The sequence below is a fragment of the Austrofundulus limnaeus genome, unplaced genomic scaffold (genome assembly GCF_001266775.1).
Source record: "Austrofundulus limnaeus strain Quisiro unplaced genomic scaffold, Austrofundulus_limnaeus-1.0 Scaffold205, whole genome shotgun sequence".
Lineage (NCBI taxonomy): Eukaryota > Metazoa > Chordata > Actinopteri > Cyprinodontiformes > Rivulidae > Austrofundulus > Austrofundulus limnaeus.
Window position 1 is genome coordinate 407050 of NW_013952607.1, and position 17434 is coordinate 424483.

At 40.0% G+C, this 17434-nt stretch overlaps 2 protein-coding genes across 3 annotated transcripts; one reads left to right on the plus strand and one right to left on the minus strand.

The window, feature by feature from the left end:
• The first annotated feature begins 119 nt into the window (after positions 1–119).
• tbpl1 (TBP-like 1) lies at positions 120–6312 on the plus strand. Its single transcript, XM_014018901.1, has 7 exons — positions 120–251; positions 866–1104; positions 1210–1292; positions 2122–2185; positions 3888–3991; positions 4787–4881; positions 5142–6312. The coding sequence occupies exons 2-7, from the start codon at positions 970–972 to the stop codon at positions 5222–5224; spliced, it is 564 nt and encodes a 187-aa protein (XP_013874355.1). The 5' UTR covers positions 120–251; positions 866–969; the 3' UTR covers positions 5225–6312.
• An 895-nt stretch (positions 6313–7207) lies between these two features.
• slc2a12 (solute carrier family 2 member 12) lies at positions 7208–13482 on the minus strand. 2 transcript variants are annotated; one of them, XM_014018898.1, is made up of 6 exons: positions 13246–13482; positions 12251–12354; positions 9760–11043; positions 9290–9412; positions 7624–7756; positions 7208–7528 (listed from the first exon to the last, which is right to left on the minus strand). In XM_014018898.1, exons 2-6 carry the CDS (start codon positions 12336–12338, stop codon positions 7417–7419), a joined length of 1740 nt encoding a protein of 579 aa, XP_013874352.1. In that variant the 5' UTR covers positions 12339–12354; positions 13246–13482; the 3' UTR covers positions 7208–7416. The 2 variants fall into 2 exon arrangements, with proteins under 2 accessions (XP_013874352.1, XP_013874353.1); XM_014018899.1 differs by lacking the exon at positions 13246–13482 and adding an exon at positions 13158–13240.
• Positions 13483–17434: the final 3952 nt, after the last annotated feature.

Here is a 17434-nt window from a genome sequence, read left to right on the forward strand (position 1 = left end):
GGATTAAAATACAATAAAATACATTCGATTGTTTTCCAAGTAAAAATAAACCACGTGATCTGAAAGCTTCTTTGCCCGTATTTTGAAAATTTATACCCGGAAGTCAATGTAACGGCAAGGGATTTTATTTCGAAAGGTGGCGGAAGTGGTGTTATTTTCCTAGCGAGCTGCACAGGAAGAGGATAGTCAACAAATAATACTGTTGTTTGGCGTGTTTGTGGTTCTGTAACAGCGCTGGAGTTACTGTGGAGGTGACTAAAAGCCGACACCAAACAATTTAGATTAGCACTCGTTGCTCCGTTCGCGCGGAGACTTCCTGGAAAAAACGAAGTTCGTTCTTCAGGTTCCACAGCTAGCCTGTTAGCCTCCGCGGCTAACAACTTTTCATTCATTACTGGCTGTGTATGTTTTCCTCTTTGTTGCCAGCTAACGTACGGCTTCACAGCAGCATTACCGTTCGGGGCAGCAGACGTTTAATTCGTTAATAGTTTATTTTTGATGCTATTATTTTCATACAACTTAAGCCATAGTCAGGATGTCCTCATCTAGTTTCGATTATTGGCTGCTTTTATTTCTCTAATAATTTTTGAGCTGTTACACAAAACTAGATCAGTTATGCTGCAACAGTACGTATTGTCTCGTTCTTTTAATGTCGGCTCTGTAATGATGTATCCAAATACATATTTAAAAAAAATCAAAGAATTGTTTGAAATTATAAAAATAACCTCTGTTGTTAGACAGATGGCAAGGCTTTTTAATGTATATTACATTAATACACTAATGTAACAAATGAAGTGTTAAAAGACTGCAGTAACTGTTGACACTGCTCAGTTCTGTGCCTTTCTTGATTATTTTTTATTTTTAGTCCTTTCTACCTGTCCTGTCCGCCCATGATGGTGATCGTGGGGCTGTAATGAAGGAGTGATCAGAAAGACCCCGCGGTCTTCTTGCTGCGCCACACACTTCCTCATGGATTCCAGCGGCGATGAGGCGCTCGACATCATCATCACCAACGTGGTGGCCACGTTCAGGACCAGGTGCCACCTGAACCTGCGCACCATCGCCTTAGAAGGAACCAATGTCATCTATAAGCCCGAGGTCGGGGTGAGTTAGCCATAATCTTTAAAGTAAAATCTATAGAAATTTTCCTTCAGCTGTTGGAGAAAAGTGGGATTTAAAAGATAATGAATGGTCATTTTGTTTTCCCAGAAAGTATTGATGAAACTTAGGAAGCCCAAGATAACCGCTTCAATCTGGTCCTCAGGTAAAATCATCTGCACTGGAGCAACAAGGTAAGACAATGTAATTATACTTAAAATTCGCATACCCAACAAATAGAACTAGTGTGCAGGAGGTCTGGAGAACTATTTCTAAAAACAGTTAAAAGATTCAGGAAGGCTGGTTTCTTTGAGAAAAGTGGGGGGAAAAAAGGGTGACTCTGTTTTTAGCTGATTTGGATTTAAACTCTGAATTGGTTGTAAACACTGGTATTCAAATGGACAGCGCAGAAAACAATGCTGGTGCACAAGTTTTCTACCCAAAGACTCAATTGCAGCCCTAGTCCTTAGTTAGGCTTTTTAAACAGTAAAGAAAAATAGTACTACAATTGTCAAAACTATTAATACAAAAGATATGAAATGACAAAATCAACAACCAGACCATACATTTTTCAGAAACACACACATGAAGAGGAGAAATACAAAAACACATTGCACTTTTCAAAGCACTGTTTTGAATCGAACAGCGCGTTGCATCATTTATACTTAAAGGCTTTCACTGTGTCCCTGTTACTATGGTTACCCCCTTTGGATACAGACTGAGGCAGCACATTAATGCAAAACAGCAAACGCAGTTTTTATGTAACCAAGGAAATGTTATCAGGAATAAATAAATGTCTTACATTCTGAATACTTATGGAGTGTTTTTTTAAAAAAAAAAACAGAAACTACTGATAACAGTGATGATGCAGTTTAAGTCTGTTGCTAATGCTAGTACAGTTTTGAGATTTTGAGCGCTGTAAGGGTCACTAACTAAGACTGAGCTTATTTTTGTTTGCGTTGTATCTGTTTTGCATGTCGAAGCATACAAAGTAATGTCAACTCATTCCTCTTCTCTCTTCAGCGAGGATGAAGCAAAGCTGGGTGCTCGCAGGTTAGCTCGCCTTCTCCAGAAACTTGGCTTTAAGGTGAGAAGGATATAATACAAACATTAATCTTGGATTGGTGTGATGGGATTGATTTTTTTTTTTTACTCGGTTGCTCCCGTTGCAGAAGTGCAGATCTGCGTCAGAGCAGGCAGGAAGAAGCGAGATCAAATATAGAGAGTGAACAAAGCAAGCACAGCAGATCATTCTGTCAGCTTAGATTGCACAATCTCAGATCTGATCCCCACATGCTAAAATGTGTAGCATCCATATCGACCTCTGTGAACACAGCCTGCTGCGTGTGACATCACATCTTCTGCACATAAGGCTCTGGGGTCGGATTTATAAAGCTTGCATACGCACAAAACGAGCCCAGAAACTTGCGTACGCCACTTTTCACGCAAATGTTGTGATTTATAAAATCCAAACTTGACGTGAAAACGTGAGGTGCCTCACGCCAGCTCTGACCCATGCCTACGCTCATTTTGGAGACAGGAAACTGCGACACGGACGGTGAAGTGAGGAATTAGAGCCACACTGTAATGATCTCTGTCAGATATTTAATTTCACTTCATGACTTCGATTTTAGATAGACTTTAGCTTTCTTAACAGTATTATTTATTCTGCTGCTGAGCCATAAGGATCTTTGAAATAAAAAACTTCACTCTTAAATAAAAGTCCACGCAACTCCATCCATCTCCCTCCTCCTCAGACGACCCTGACCCACAGACCCCTCCCTGGCAAGAGACATTTCAACAGCACCACGGCAAAAGTCCATGCTTTGGGTACTCGCCCCTCACCAATGTGGATGTGTCAGGATTCACTTTTTAAAGTGTATTTCTCACGCGCGCACGGGGATGTGAGTGGGGTGAGGAGACGGTCAGCTGGAGATAACAGCAGGCCGGACGGGGGAGGATGGGGGAGAAGAGCGGTGAACTTATTTCTATTTTCTCTGACTTATTTAAATTTATTTATTGTTTTTATCATCCTGCAGGCTCTGAGAGAAAATTAATCTGAAGCTGAGTTTCTGAAAAAAAAAATGGTGAGATTGCTCTAAACGTGTGTAAACCTGCAAATTGAGGGAAAATCTGATTCAGTTATAGACATTCTGTTCACGTGAGCAGCTGTCAGCACCTGTCCTCCTCCAGATGCACGACAAAGTGTGTCTGAGCCAATCACTGATCAGCTGACTGATTTAAATACATCTTAACATTCATGAGGTGTTTTGCATTGACTGTTTATGGTTGAGTCTGGGCGTATAGAGGACAGAACCTGAGGCGGGACCTTGTGCTCAAACTCTGAGGTGAAGCTGTGATTTATAAAGGAAAGGTGCGCAGAAACATGCGTACGCACGGTTTTATAAATCTGAATTTTTTTTTGGCGTACGCCATTTTCAGCTTTTGGCCGTACGTTCACTTTTAGTATGGTTTCCACACAATCCTTTATAAATGAGACCCCTGGACTGTTCCCACTTGAGCTGGACCTAAATTATAACTTGGACTACCACACCAAAACAATGCAGCTCTTAGCAGAAAAATATGGGAGCATGGAAGCACATTCCTCAGTAAATTTGACTTTAAAAGTTTTGAGTATTTACTGAGCATGTGTTTTAATCTTTCTCGTGCACTGCAACCTCAACTCTTAGCAGTTATTTACAGGGTGCACAAATGAAGTTTAAATGCAAACCTTCGCATTATTGAGGCTTTGCAATACTCTTGTATTTTTGTGTTTCTTGTCCGTTCAGGTGAGGTTTTCAGCGTTCAAAGTTGTGAATGTGCTCGCGGTGTGCTCCATGCCATTTGCAGTCCACCTTATAGACTTCACAAAGAACAACCGACCCATCGCCAGGTAGTACACTTACTACTGTTTAGACCCAACTGTTGCCTTTTTTTTGTAATCCTGATCTATGAGGTCAAACAGAATTTGATTAGCAGTCTTTAGACCTCACATGTGAGTCATTGATCTTCAAGACTATTAAACATTTTGATCACACATCAAATAGCTTTACAATCATTGTAACTGATTTTTAGTTTTGTCCAGGTTTTTGCTGTCTGCTGTTCTTAAACTTGTAATATTACATTTGTTTAACATTTGCTGTTTTAGACTGACCTCTAGTGGCTAAAACAGTATTCTGTAATTTTTTTTTCTTAGTTTTATACTATATAAACTTAGCCCAAAAAATAATGACATTTGTGTTTAGTAGATTATTCCTTTGTTGTAACAATGCTTCTTGGTAATAAATCTTGTATTGGGCACCTGATTGGCAGCACCTGGGGGTCCCAGAAGCTCAAAACAAGCAACAGCAAAATAAACTGTTTTGGCAGGGAAGAGTTGGCAAATGTTTCATGTGTGGAACCCACATCCTCAGCTCTACTACTACTATCTACTATCCCTCAAATGCATGTTCCTTACAAATGTGGCACCATTTAAAAGGGAAATTAACAGGCTTTCCAACAATTTAAGATTTATTGCCAAGAAGCATTGTTACAGCAAAGAAATAATCTACCAAACACAATGTTTATTACATTGTGTGCCCAGTATAGTTGTTACAGTTTTAATACTTTTGTGAACTATTGGGGGGGATAAATCTAGTCCTTTCTGTTTACTGAAATAAATTTCTAACTTTAATCCTCTTTCTGTCAGTTATGAACCTGAGCTCCATCCTGCTGCTATGTACAGAATCAAAACTCTGAAAGCTACAGTCCAGGTGTTTTCAACTGGCAGCCTCACAATTACAGGTTTGTCAGTCACACACACACATACACACTCTTTCCCTCCCTCTCTTACACACAGCTTAATGGATTAGGGTCACGCTGTCATAATAATCTTTTGTAGTCTGTTATCAAATGTTTTGTAAATAAAACAAACAATATATTGGTAAAGCTTCAATGTTTCTCCTATTCTTTTAGATTTCATGCAGTTTCACTGCTAGCTTCTTTGTTTTCCTCGTCCTTAAAATGTGTTCTTTCTGCTGTCCTTTCACCGCACTTTAATTCAGGACCAAATGTGCAGAACGTGGCGGCAGCAGTGGAATACATCTACCCTCTTCTGTACGAGTGTCAGAAACCCCTCTGTAAGTAAAGGAGCATTTCACAAGTTCAGAGGGAGATATGAGGAAGCACTTCATCTTTGGTTGGATGTGGCAACAGACACTCATGTCTGAACTGACTCATAGACTGGACTTGGATCTCTGAAGTCCTAACCCCCCCACCACCACCCTCACTTGGAGTTTAGGATGCTTATGCATGGACACAGGAAAAGAAAAAAACAGTTTTAGTGATGTAACTTTTAAAGCTTAACAGTGATTATTGCTAAGAGTTTGTGTTCAGACTAAGAAGCCTCCTCACAAGGAGTTTCTTTTCTTTTAAATAAAACAATTTTAATCTCCGTCCACAGTCCGACATGCGTTTCATACTGTGCAGAATTCTGTGAGAAGGCTGGAAGATTCAGAGCTGTTACCTCTGTACACAAAGCTGAAGCAGGTTTGATGTGCATAAAAACGTTTTCTTTTTTTAAAAACTCTTGCATTTGTCCAAAACGAGCACACTTTCTGGTTGTATTATTGTTTGTTCCTAATGTTTTTACATGCAAATTTGGATATTTATTTTCTAATGTTAGTCTGCAAATATGAAACGTTTCCTTTTTAATCCCAGTATTTCACAACATCCTAGCTTTCAAAACCTCATCCGACTCCGCTAACACAGCTCCTGGTTCGTTAACGTTCAAAAAGACCATTTTTTATCTTTATTGATGTTATGAAACACTCGGTTGTGAACGCGATGAACAAAGTAGCAGAAGGTTAATGTGAAACCACAAATGAGCGGTCGCTCCGAGGACTGTTGTACAGCGGCAGTAACGTTTATCAAACTGTGTTGTAATACATTCATTAGAGCTTTTACAGCAGGATAAACTTTACGACTTTAAAAACACAGTGTGGGAGAAAAAACAAACAAACAAACAAACTTTATTTGTCCATAACAGCCGATTGCTCCGTCAGGCTTCACGTCACAGAGGAAACTTCTGTTTGTATAAAATGTTTGTGTCTAAAAAGAAATGTTAGAAAAAACTTTGATGTCTGTGGGATGGAGTACGTTTTAAACTAGTTTCAATTAAGAATTTGTGACACTTCAACTTTTGTATTTTGTATAAAAATAAAATGATTAAAAGACTCCTGATGATTTTTTTTCTGTTTGGGTTTTGCCACTAGTTGTGAACATGATCTGAGCTTATATTTATCAAACTTTTTAAAGGAATTTTAGACTTAAGTGCTGAGAATTTCTTCAATTTACTCCTGCTTTCAGGTGAGTATAAATGATAGTCTTTTCTCTAGAAGTGTGTATTTATACAAAATAAGCAAACATGACGTATGAACATTGTGTTGAATGTGAGCTTAAGATTTTCACTATTTTATCTTGACATTTCTCGGAGAATATTCTGGAACATGAAATCTGATGCAGTGATTGGTCCGTGTCGTAAATCAGCTCTAAGACTGACTTAAGATTTAGTTTTTCACATCGCTTAAAGTGAGACTGAGACGCTTGATAACTGCCTTTTAAGCCCAGCTTTTAAGATTCTTTTTACACTTAAGTCCATTCTTAACAGCCTTTCTAAGAAGTTCGATAAATACAATCTGATCACTTTAAAAACTAATTTTATTTAAATCTACTGCATATCAAAATATTTAAGAAAGTATTGTTAACATAACAGATCAGCCACAAACTAATTCTTCCAGGTTCTACTCGTTAGAAATGATGTAAAACTTTAATGTTTTGTGAAGATTTAGCAGCCAGAAACAAGCAGTTTTGTTTCCAAAATACGTCAATAATAAAACTGGTTTGAGGTGTTTCCATTGTTGTAGAATTTAATGGAAAACCTCTGCACTAAAAACACATTTTTCAGGTTTTTAGGGTTTGTTTTTTTTTAAATACAGGTACTGTAAACTTGTCAAAATGGAGAAAATAACTGAAGTAATTCAGTTTCACCTCTTAGTTCTATCTGGTGCTTTGAGGCTTTGATTGTATTGAAATTGGTCAAAATATACAAACTATGTATTCTTGCATCTAGTTTTGTGTTTTGACCAAAAAAAAAAAAAAAAAAAAACACTACGTAAACCCTGAGCTAAATTGATTTAAGAAAATTCTCAAAGACAGTTCTCTTCTAGGTGTGTAATTTCCATTATCCCTGCTCAGGTGTTTTATAAAAAAAAAGGAGCTAAATAATGAAATCCAGCTACCACTGCAGGGATGTAAAAACTATTTTTCTTCACTCTCAGGTTACAGCAGGTGAACGGCTTTAAAAGGCTCAGTTGTTTCCTGTTCTGCACTCCTGTTGATCAGGCTCTGCTGTGGCTGCGCCGGCCTAAAGATGTTCGCCTCCATGTTCTTCCTGGTGAACCAGAGAAAGAAGAAACAAAATACAGAAGAAATCAGTTTTTTTCCAACAGCTTACACGACCGAGATAATGTTTGAGCCGCCTCTTACTTCTTTGCCAACTGTTTTGAGATCTCCTCCAGCGTGCGGCCTTTGGTCTCAGGGACGCAGAGGATGACGAACACCAGCAGAACAAAACTCAGGGCGGCGTACAGGAACATCACGTTAGGAACACCAATCTTTTCTAAGATGAAGAAATGGTCTTTGTCAGCTCTGCTTAGTTCAGACAAGAAAAATATAATACGGGACTATTCAACTGGTGGCCTGTAGGCCACATTTGGCCCATGGGTCACTTCCGTCCGGCCTGCCAATGAGTCAAATACTGCGATATAATTCAGAAAGTGGCTAAATAACTGGATTTTGTATGACATGTCCCTTATGCAGACTGGGACCACTACGTCACACATGGGTGGCCAGGAAAATTACATAATTCTTTAACTGAAAGATTCTGCAGATCTTTATGTTTTCCTCATTTCCTTATGTCCTTATACAGGCATTGACTATAAACATGGGTGTCAGAACCATTTTAAAAGTGGGGGGACACACTGTTATGGGGTCTGGGGGTCCACCCCCAGAAAAGTTTGAATGAATTAGATGCCATTTCCTGCATTCTGGTGTATTTTACCAGGCTGATTAACATACTTTTACCTACATAAATAAACACTTAATTTATTAATTATTTCAGAGACAGATTTGTCATTAAACTAGTTTCATTATCCTGATTTGATTTGATTTATTGATTCAACAGGAAAAGATTACTAAAAATCAAGCCTGACTCAGCATAATTGCTGTTTTACAGCAGGTTCCTGTTCTGCAGCACATAAAACACTCAGAATTACAGCATCACAATCACATCATTATACACCATAGACACAAAGACAAACAAGCATACCAAATTTCAAAAAGGCAGCATTTGCAAAATAGGACATCTAAATATGAGCACAACAAAAAGTGTCCAGCAGATGGCAGACAAGATTCTTCTTAAAGGGCTGTAGTTTTGAAATGGACTTTATGTTTTGAGGAATGTCATTCCATGCTTTAGTATAAACATAGAAGAAAGACCTCTGGCCATAACAGTTTTTAATAGTTGGTAATGTCAGTTGTCCTTTTGTAACAGATCTAGTTGAATGACCACTTCCAGAATTTGATTTGGTCTGTTTTTAAACTCACTGCTACAGTTGAGATAAGGTTAATTAATGTGTCACAATTTATCATATCTAATGACTATAGGGGTGCTTTTTACTTTTATATTGTTTATTGATTTATTTTTAATTTTAACACGTCATTGTGCCAAATAATGATGACCTTCAACTGCATGTTTAAAACTAGTATTAATAACTTTACCACAGGTGCAATATTGATAACCACCAACAGTGAATTTAAAGGGGCATTTCACTTTTTCTGACTTAGTGATGGGTCTACTCAGAACCAAAAGGGACAGAGCATCGTGCAGCCTTCATAACAGAAAATTACACTGTGATATTGTGACAAAAAAATAAATATAAATAAAAAAATTGCCATAAGTCAGATTACATAAAGAAAATAATCACTTTTTTGAGCTTGGTGATTTTTCGAACAGTTAAACACTGTTCAGGAGGATTATTACACCCCTAAAGGTTGTTTCACTGTGGAAGGGGTGTGTACAGCGGGGTGGGCAATGGGGTGGCCAAAGGCTCCGCCCCTGCCCTTATGGCTGCTTATGATAAAATGTTCTAACCTGTGATGGTGAGGAAAGTCATAGAAATAAGCAGGTTTGTGGCCCAGTTCACAGCCGACACCACGGACACAGCTCTGCCCCGCAGTCCCATGGGAAAGATCTCACTGAGGATGACGTACACCACTGGAAAGAAGAAAAACAAGAAAGACGTTAAAAACTTAAGAGTCAAGGTTTGAGTTGCATCATCAGGTGTGTGTGTGTGTGTGTGTGTGTGTGTTGAGTAACCTATATACCTAATCCTTGTATAATTGCACTTGTTGAACCTTGTACCTAATTGTGCAAGGTGGTTGAAGCACATATGGATCATATGCTGGTAAGTTGGAAACATTTGTCAAAAACTTTAAGGGGGAGAATACAAAATAAAGGTATGAAACAGCCTGTCTAAACCCAGAAAGGTCAGTTTCTCCATTTGCTTGTGTTCAGATAGTGAGGAAAAAAATTAAATAAAATAAGAATAGTCATGCACTTACTTGGCCCCAGGCTAATGGAGAAGGCTGCCACATAGAGCAGCAGGCTGATCAGTGACGCCCACTTTAGTGAAGAAGAAACTTCAACACGAGTCCTTCCTCCTGGTTGCCCAAACCCCTCAGCATCAGTCCTCAGCACCTCCTCGGGGCTCCACTGACTGGGGGGACTGGTCAAAACATCACTGCTGTTCAAGTCTATAGAGGTTCTGTTAAAATCCAGCAGCACGCTTGTGTGGTTCAGTGTAACCTGGCTTTTGCAGAGGCTGGTGAGGTGAGTGCGGCTCTGCAGAGTCAGCGTACCGAGCGCGGCCAGCGACGTCACCATCGCGACGGCTCCCACGCACAGGAAGCTCTTGGTTCCCACGCGGTCGACCAGCAACACGGCGGGGATGGTACCGACTACTTTTACCACTCCGAAGCCCGTGGAGGCCAGGGTGGCCGCGGCGTCGCTGTCGAAGCCCACGCTGCGAAGGAGGGGCGACGCGTAGGAGAGGATGTTGGGCTGGCCCGTCACCTGCTGGAGGAAGACCAACGCCACGCCGGTGAGCAGCCGGGAACGCAGGTTGGCTCTGCTGCTGAAGAGCTCCCAGAAACTATGCTCCGATTCTTCTTTCAGTCCAGCCTGGATGTCCCGCAGCTCCTCCGCCACTTGCTCCTTAGCTACGCCTCTCATCTTTGCCAGCACGTCCCTCGCCCGCTCCACTTTGCCCTGAGCGACAAGGAAGCGCGGGCTCGGCGGCAGGAAGACGAGCGCGCCCATCTGGAGCAGCGCGGGGGGGATCACGAGTCCGAAGGCGTACGCCCAGCCGTGAGGCAGCGCGGCAAAGGCGTAGCTGCAGCCGAACCCCAGCATCACCCCCACGACTAACATCAGCTCGTACAGCGTGACCAGGAGACCCCTCCTCTCCCGCGGCGAGATCTCGGCGATGTACAGACACGCCGCCGTCCCCGACAAAGAGGTGCCCATGCCGACGATCATGCGTCCCAGCGCGAGCGACGCCAGCGTGGTCAAAGCCACGAGAACGACGGTCCCTCCCACCACCAGCCCCGCGCTCAGGAGCAGAGAGCAGCGGCGGCCGTAGCGGTCCAGAACGGGGCCTCCGGCCAGGCAGACGAGGAGCGCTCCGAGCAGGTGGGAGCTCACCAGCAGTTCCTGCTCCCTACAGGAGAGCGAGAGGACGCCCCGCAGCTGCAGCAGGACCCCGGAGGTCAGGCCCATCTCGTATCCCAGCATCAGGCCGCTCAGAGAGGCCGTCACAGCTGCGAGCACCACCAGCCAGCTGCAAGCTGAGAGGAGGAGCACAGATTTAGACATTTCAGGCACTTAAAGAGACAAGTCCTGGTCTCAAACACACTTTTTTTAAACATTTAAACAGAATATGAACTGTGGGCAGTCATGTAAATGTACTAACTAATCCAACTTATTAAGTCCGGAGGGAAACTCAAGGCACACAAAAGCTTTAAAGACATATTAATGTGTTAAAATAATGTAAAAGTTTTTTAAAACTGGGTCTTTGAGGGTCCCCATAACGCTCAGGTGGCCCTCAGAGAAGGTATAAGGCATAAGGTATAAACAAGCTTTGGCTTCATCATTAATTAGCTTTTTTTTAGCTCATGCTTGGGATCAACATTTTTACTTTCTAGGAATTTATACAACAATTTATTGGATAAGGATGTCCAGGAACGACCCTGGAACCACCACTGCATGGATTTGTGGATTGTTTTTAAACCTTTATTTAACCAGGTAAATTGAGATAAAAAAATAAATAAAAACTCTTTTTCAAGAAAGACCTGGCCAAGAATGAATTTTAAAGAATGAATGAAAAAAATATTAAAATCATTGTGTTATTTAATTATTCTACCCTAGAAAAAGAACAACTCAAATAAAATAAAAGCTACAAAATGACTGACATTCATGAGTGTATCTAAATATTCAACCACATCCATTTCTTACCCAGTTTTTAAAGTTTACCTATTTGTTTGTGGCCGCTCGATGGATCAAGGTTTTTAGTTAACCATGAACAAACTGGTTTTCTACAAACAGGTACACCCACTTCAACAGCGCTGGATAAGTACAGTACTGTGCAAAATTCTTGAACCACTCTTCCTTTCTACTTTGCTACAGAGACGGACTTTACTGCAAGTTTGCAAAAAATGTAAATGAAAACAACCAATGTCCAAAAAAGGACGTTGGCAATGCTTGAAAAACAATTGGTTATGACCAAAAAAATAAATAAAAATGCTGTGTTATTTTTTTCTTTGCAGTGGAATGCATGTAAGGATTGGTGGCTACAGATGGCTGCATTGATCTAAACAAAACACTGATCAACTAATCATATCAATGATCTATTAAATCAGATCCCTCAGCCAAATCTAACCAAACTCTCAGGATTTCCCAAGTGTTGGACAGACATGTATGTAACATAACGCTTCTCACCTTTGGCCTTGGCCCTAAATAACTGCACAAAAGGGAAAAATACTTGCGTATACATACTCTGTCCTTTGGGTGGGGCCAGTTTCTGGGTTTCACAGGAGTGGCTGCCTGAGAGGTGAGAGGTCATGTTGGTCTTGTTGGGGTCCATTGTCAACCAAAACTGACTGTACGTCAAGCACAACACAATGCATACAGTATTAGAAATGCAAAACATGAAAACACAACGGGTCAGTCAAGTTCTTCACAACTATGTATTATTGTAAGAAAAAAGAAGAACATTATCCTAACTCAGTCCTTGTTTATTATCTGCTACTACGCCACGAGTTGTGTCTCCACAAATAAATACACACCTTATATTACTTATTACCTAAATATACGTTGTTGTTTTGTTATTTAATGCTAAGAAATGTATCACTGCAAGCAGAACTTCTCCTAAGAAGTTCCAATTCTGCAACTTTTGAACTGCAATCTAATCAAGACAAAAATTACAAAAAATAAATAAAATAAAATAAAATCTAACCAGACAGCTGTGCAGAACTGCTGTAAAAACACACAATTGACCACAATAAAAACCCAAATAAACACATTTGGGAGAGGCCATGCCTCTGCAGGTGATGACAGTGTTGAAAGAGCAGGATTAGGTCTAAAACGTGCAATAAAATGACTTTATGAACTAAATTAAGCTTAACCCTATTCATTTTCCAAATCACAGCAACTATTTCTTGACATTATTCAGAGCTTGCTTTCTTCTTTTTCCTCCAACTGTAACATTATTCCAAATCTAGACCTGAAACATTGGTGGGTTTTCAATAAAAAAACTTTTTATTTTTTTTATAAAAGCCTTAACTGTCAAAAAGTTAGACGCAGATAGTTATTGGGTGTGTGTGTGTACCTACACGTTATTAAACGCTAAACCAAACATCGCTAAAGCTAAAGCTAAAAAAGCATCGCCAAAGTCTTTACTTACCCATAATGCAAGTTTAAACTCGTCTCGCAACATGACAGATTTAGCAATATGTTTCGGTTGTTACGACAGCTCCTGCCATTGTTCCTACCTGACGCCCCAGCTGTGAAACTGCAGTCGGTTCAAGCTCGTCTTAGTCGAGCCATTCGTCTTCACTCTCAGCTGTTCAGCTCTTGCTTTTTTCCTCTGTCAAACTCTCGTCGGGCTCATGTCAGCTCATGCGCTAGTCTTGTTATGGTAAGGCTTTTTTACGTAGCCCCGCCCTCTTCCGTATTCAGTAGCCAATCAGAGACGGAAGTTCAGCCTCCCGAATTCCCAGTTGATTTCTGATTGGTCCGGGCGCGTCTAACTGCTGGGTGTTCACAGAAAGCCAGTGTAGCCCGAAACTAAAATGACATAACAGGTCAATAAAATGGTCTAATGTAGGGAAATAAATATCAATGTATCGGGGATTGGGCTTATCTTTGCCTTTTAGTCTTTATTTCCAACATTATAATTATAATTAAGAAAACTCACCTGTGTCAACACTGCAAGTGAAAACAACAACAAAAAATTGCCGCCTGCTGTGCTGCAAAGCTCAGATGTTCTACTTTCTGTTACACCTGCTCCTGCTGCTTCAGAAATGACAGAATGTAACCTTTGACACGCCTCTGTTCGGGCCATGCTTGCTTTCACAGACATGCCTTTCAGACCTTCTGACCTGCAGGATCCAAATCCAAAGTGTGGCCTTGTTTAACCCCACATCCCCCACCCCACGCCAGTCATTTGACCCCAGTAAAAGTGTGCATGTGTTCCAGGTATTATAGTGAGATCTGCTGACACATCTATAAAGAAACATGCTTTTGTTGTTGGGGTTGGGGTATGCAATTTTAACCATCTTAATTTTCAAGACAAGCTTTCAAATCAGAATTTGGGTAAGGAAAACAGGAGTTCTGGGTATAGTTTGAGCAAACTGCTAACAATTAAATGTAATTTAGCACATAATAAATTAAAAGTCATAACTACAAATGTGCGTGTGATTACTTTTACTATGTGAACTCGGTAACTGTAATGAAACTAATACTTTTATGTTTAAGCTAGTTATTCATGACATCCTTTAATGATCTAGGTTTTCATGACATGCTGTTCATCTGCAGATAGAATGATTAAAGTCAGAACAAGATTTGCTAACAACAGTCATTCTTAGATATTACTTGTGTTTATCTTTGTGTTTTCCATTGACCTTGTATCAAATCTTGCTAAGATGACATATTGGTGTTTGTTAATGTATATATGAGGCCTCTCGAGACACAGGGAGTAGTGTGGAGAGACAGTGACTGAGAGAAGCAGAGGCACAGAGACAGGCCAGGTTGTTCTCTGTGTTTCCTGTTGTTGCAATAAAACTCAGCTGATCATCTCACGGAGTACCTTCATTCTTGGACCACGTATTTCTGTCTTTGTTAAATAAATATTGCCATGACAGTTTGGCGTTGTTGGCAGGATCAAAAAGCTGTCGTGGCATGATTTACCAAGAATGCAGAAACACGTTGGAATAAATGCACAGAAAGTCTGCGTGTATGGTCGTCAAATGATTTAATTCTGAGCGACAACAAACAGAAGTCAATCAGGAAGTCTGCCGTGTTGTGACTGACTCGTCAGCAGAGAGCAGCCAATAATATAACATCATGATAACATCATGTGACATGCTTATAACCAATCACAGATCGCCAACTGTAACCATCTAACCAATGACAGGGCTGTCAAAATGGAAACACCTTATCAGAAATTAAAGAGGTCATGCATTGCTGGAGTCTTGAAGTCTGGCCGACAGAGTAAAACAGCCAAAACTGGTTATAATAAGATATGATTACTGGGCAGTGTCAAGGTAGAACAGATATACATAATTAATCCATAACAGTAACCACAAAAACGGGGCTTGGCATGTTTGCTGGAGGCTCAAGACTGCCAGCGTTTTCATGTTACCTCTTTAACAGAAAGAAGAAGATAGTTTAGCAAGTTCTAAAAATGTAATGTCACAGCTTTCACAATTTGGGAACAATTTAAACATGGATGTCTGGGTTTCCTTCATATACTTATAAAGTAAGTTTAAACCAAGCATTTATGCAGGGCAGTCACTCAGGAGGAAACAGGGTTACATTTGGGTAGCAGACAAGACTGCTGCAATGAAAACCATCCTTTGTAAATGACTGTCACGTTTTATTTCCTTCATCATATAGGCTCAATAAACTGCTTCAAGCTCATTTTCATACTTTCATTGACTGACACTAGGAGGTGCTGTATAAAAATGAGATTTGGCCATTTTTGTACAAGTTCCTTTGCATTTGCAGGTTCAAAACACGTTTTTCATTAAGCAGTCTGTTATATAATACTGCAGTGCAACAGTATACACTTTTATTTGGTCATGAGAACACCTGCATGGGAAGTCTGAATATGGATTTTGTTAGCATAGCTGAATGTATCCCTGATATATATCTTTTTTTCTAACCAGCAAGTAGTTTAACAAGTAGGACACACACGTTAAAATACATTTTGTTGCATGTTCTAGTGTTTTTCAAAAAAGTAATAAAAGCCCCACAAGACCATTGAGTATATCCCTTTTAGCTGCTCAAATAAGATTCTTCGTTAGAGGACCACCCTGTCATTATGTACAAATACAACACAAGGGCAACGCACATGAAAGGTTTTGGGGATTGTTTCACCCAGGGCCGGCCCTAGCCAATTTGGTGCCCTAGGCAAGATTTCAGGTGGTGCCCCTTGTTCAATTTTCTAAATCTCACTGCCAATTTACACACATTTACATACCAAATTAAATCATTTTGTTTTTGATATTATTTTTTATCCTTAGAAACTAAGTTGTCCAATTAAAATATTTACTAATATCATTCATTTGAAAGAGAATACCAGAAGTCTAGCTCTACCTGCCACCATTTGCTGACAGCAATGAGGAAGACCTGTTCATGTTAACGAGCAGCTGCGGAGTGAAGCAGCTCTAGGGGGTTTCAAAGGCATTCTCCCCTGGAAAAGTTAGTAAAAGATTGACTCAAAATTCAGCAATTTTCAGCCACTTGAAGAGAATTTTACTAAAAGCTGTATTTTATGTATTACTGAAAACTAGACTTTAACCTGAGCTTAAGTCTGAGTAAATATACTTAACTATGACACATTTAGTACATTAAAAAACTAAATGACTATAACATAAATACAAATGCTATCTTAGCAAACTTTGGCTAATATTTAGTGTTTTAAATACATAATTTACATATCAAATGATTACTAGGTGTCACATTTTTGGTACGGAGCCACTGAAGTCAGAGTGATCAGAACCAAAGGGTTATAAACAACATTTAGTTTCACAACAACTCTAGACGAGAGACTGAAAACTGCAACATTACATCACTCCTATCACCAGTCAACAAGTCCTTTCAGAAAAGCTCAAACCTGTCACTGTACTCACATCTGCAGAACTGTGTCCTCTGCACAGACAGGCTGAATCAAGACGCTGCGCAGCAAATCATGCCTGAATGCATCAAAAGTGTCCAAACTCAGCTGTCAGAAAACAGCTGCTGCAAGGAATTTGTATTTGCAGCAAACATCAGTTTGATTATTAACGAATATTAATTATCATGTTCTAAGAATTCATTTTACCAACAGGTTTACTGAGTGACTAACTTCGGGTCGGAGTTCAGGTTCCACATTACATGAACCAAAACAGATGCATTAGTCAGCTGGAAAATGACACATTCATGAGCATTATAAATCGTAAACGTTCTAAAGTTATAAAACTATTTTTCCCAACCTTATCTGATATTGATTGTTGCAAAACATGGTTGTTTATTATTATATTTTTTGTACACTCATGCTGCTAAAAATAAGATGGCTTGATGTGCTGCATTTATTAATTTATTTATCTTTAGGTTAACATCCTAAATGAAACACTTAAGTTTCAGTGGAAAGTTTTCCACTATTTTCAATATTTTCATTACAAGGAATCAGTCAGTTTTAGAGACATTGAGGTAAAATTTGGAGTAGTTAAGAGTCATTCACAACACACAATCTGAGCGCAAACAGACGGGGATAGAGCCAAACGGGTGGCCAGGATGACACTTGCCAACCGTGGTGTGTGATTGGCCACCCCCAAATGACTGACAAGTGGGGTGGGGTTTGCATGTGGCATTTCAAGGATAGGCATACAGTGAGAAACAGTTTTTGCTAGCTGGGGTATGTCAAGGGGATTACTCTTGGCTACCACCGCACCTAATTTCAACGCAGTTGAAATATAT

Bases quoted from the DNA above. Each gene is read 5' to 3' on its own strand.
- tbpl1 (XM_014018901.1), top strand. From the start codon at position 970: ATGGATTCCAGCGGCGATGAGGCGCTCGACATCATCATCACCAACGTG. The intron at 1,293-2,121 runs GTAAGACAATGT...TTCTCTCTTCAG, and splicing joins ATCTGCACTGGAGCAACAAG to CGAGGATGAAGCAAAGCTGG. The intron at 4,882-5,141 runs GTTTGTCAGTCA...ACTTTAATTCAG, and splicing joins TGGCAGCCTCACAATTACAG to GACCAAATGTGCAGAACGTG.
- slc2a12 (XM_014018898.1), bottom strand. From the start codon at position 12,338: ATGGACCCCAACAAGACCAACATGACCTCTCACCTCTCAGGCAGCCAC. The intron at 9,413-9,759 runs GTAAGTGCATGA...TCTTCTTTCCAG, and splicing joins CTCCATTAGCCTGGGGCCAA to TGGTGTACGTCATCCTCAGT. The intron at 7,757-9,289 runs GTTAGAACATTT...TCTTCATCTTAG, and splicing joins GACTTTCCTCACCATCACAG to AAAAGATTGGTGTTCCTAAC.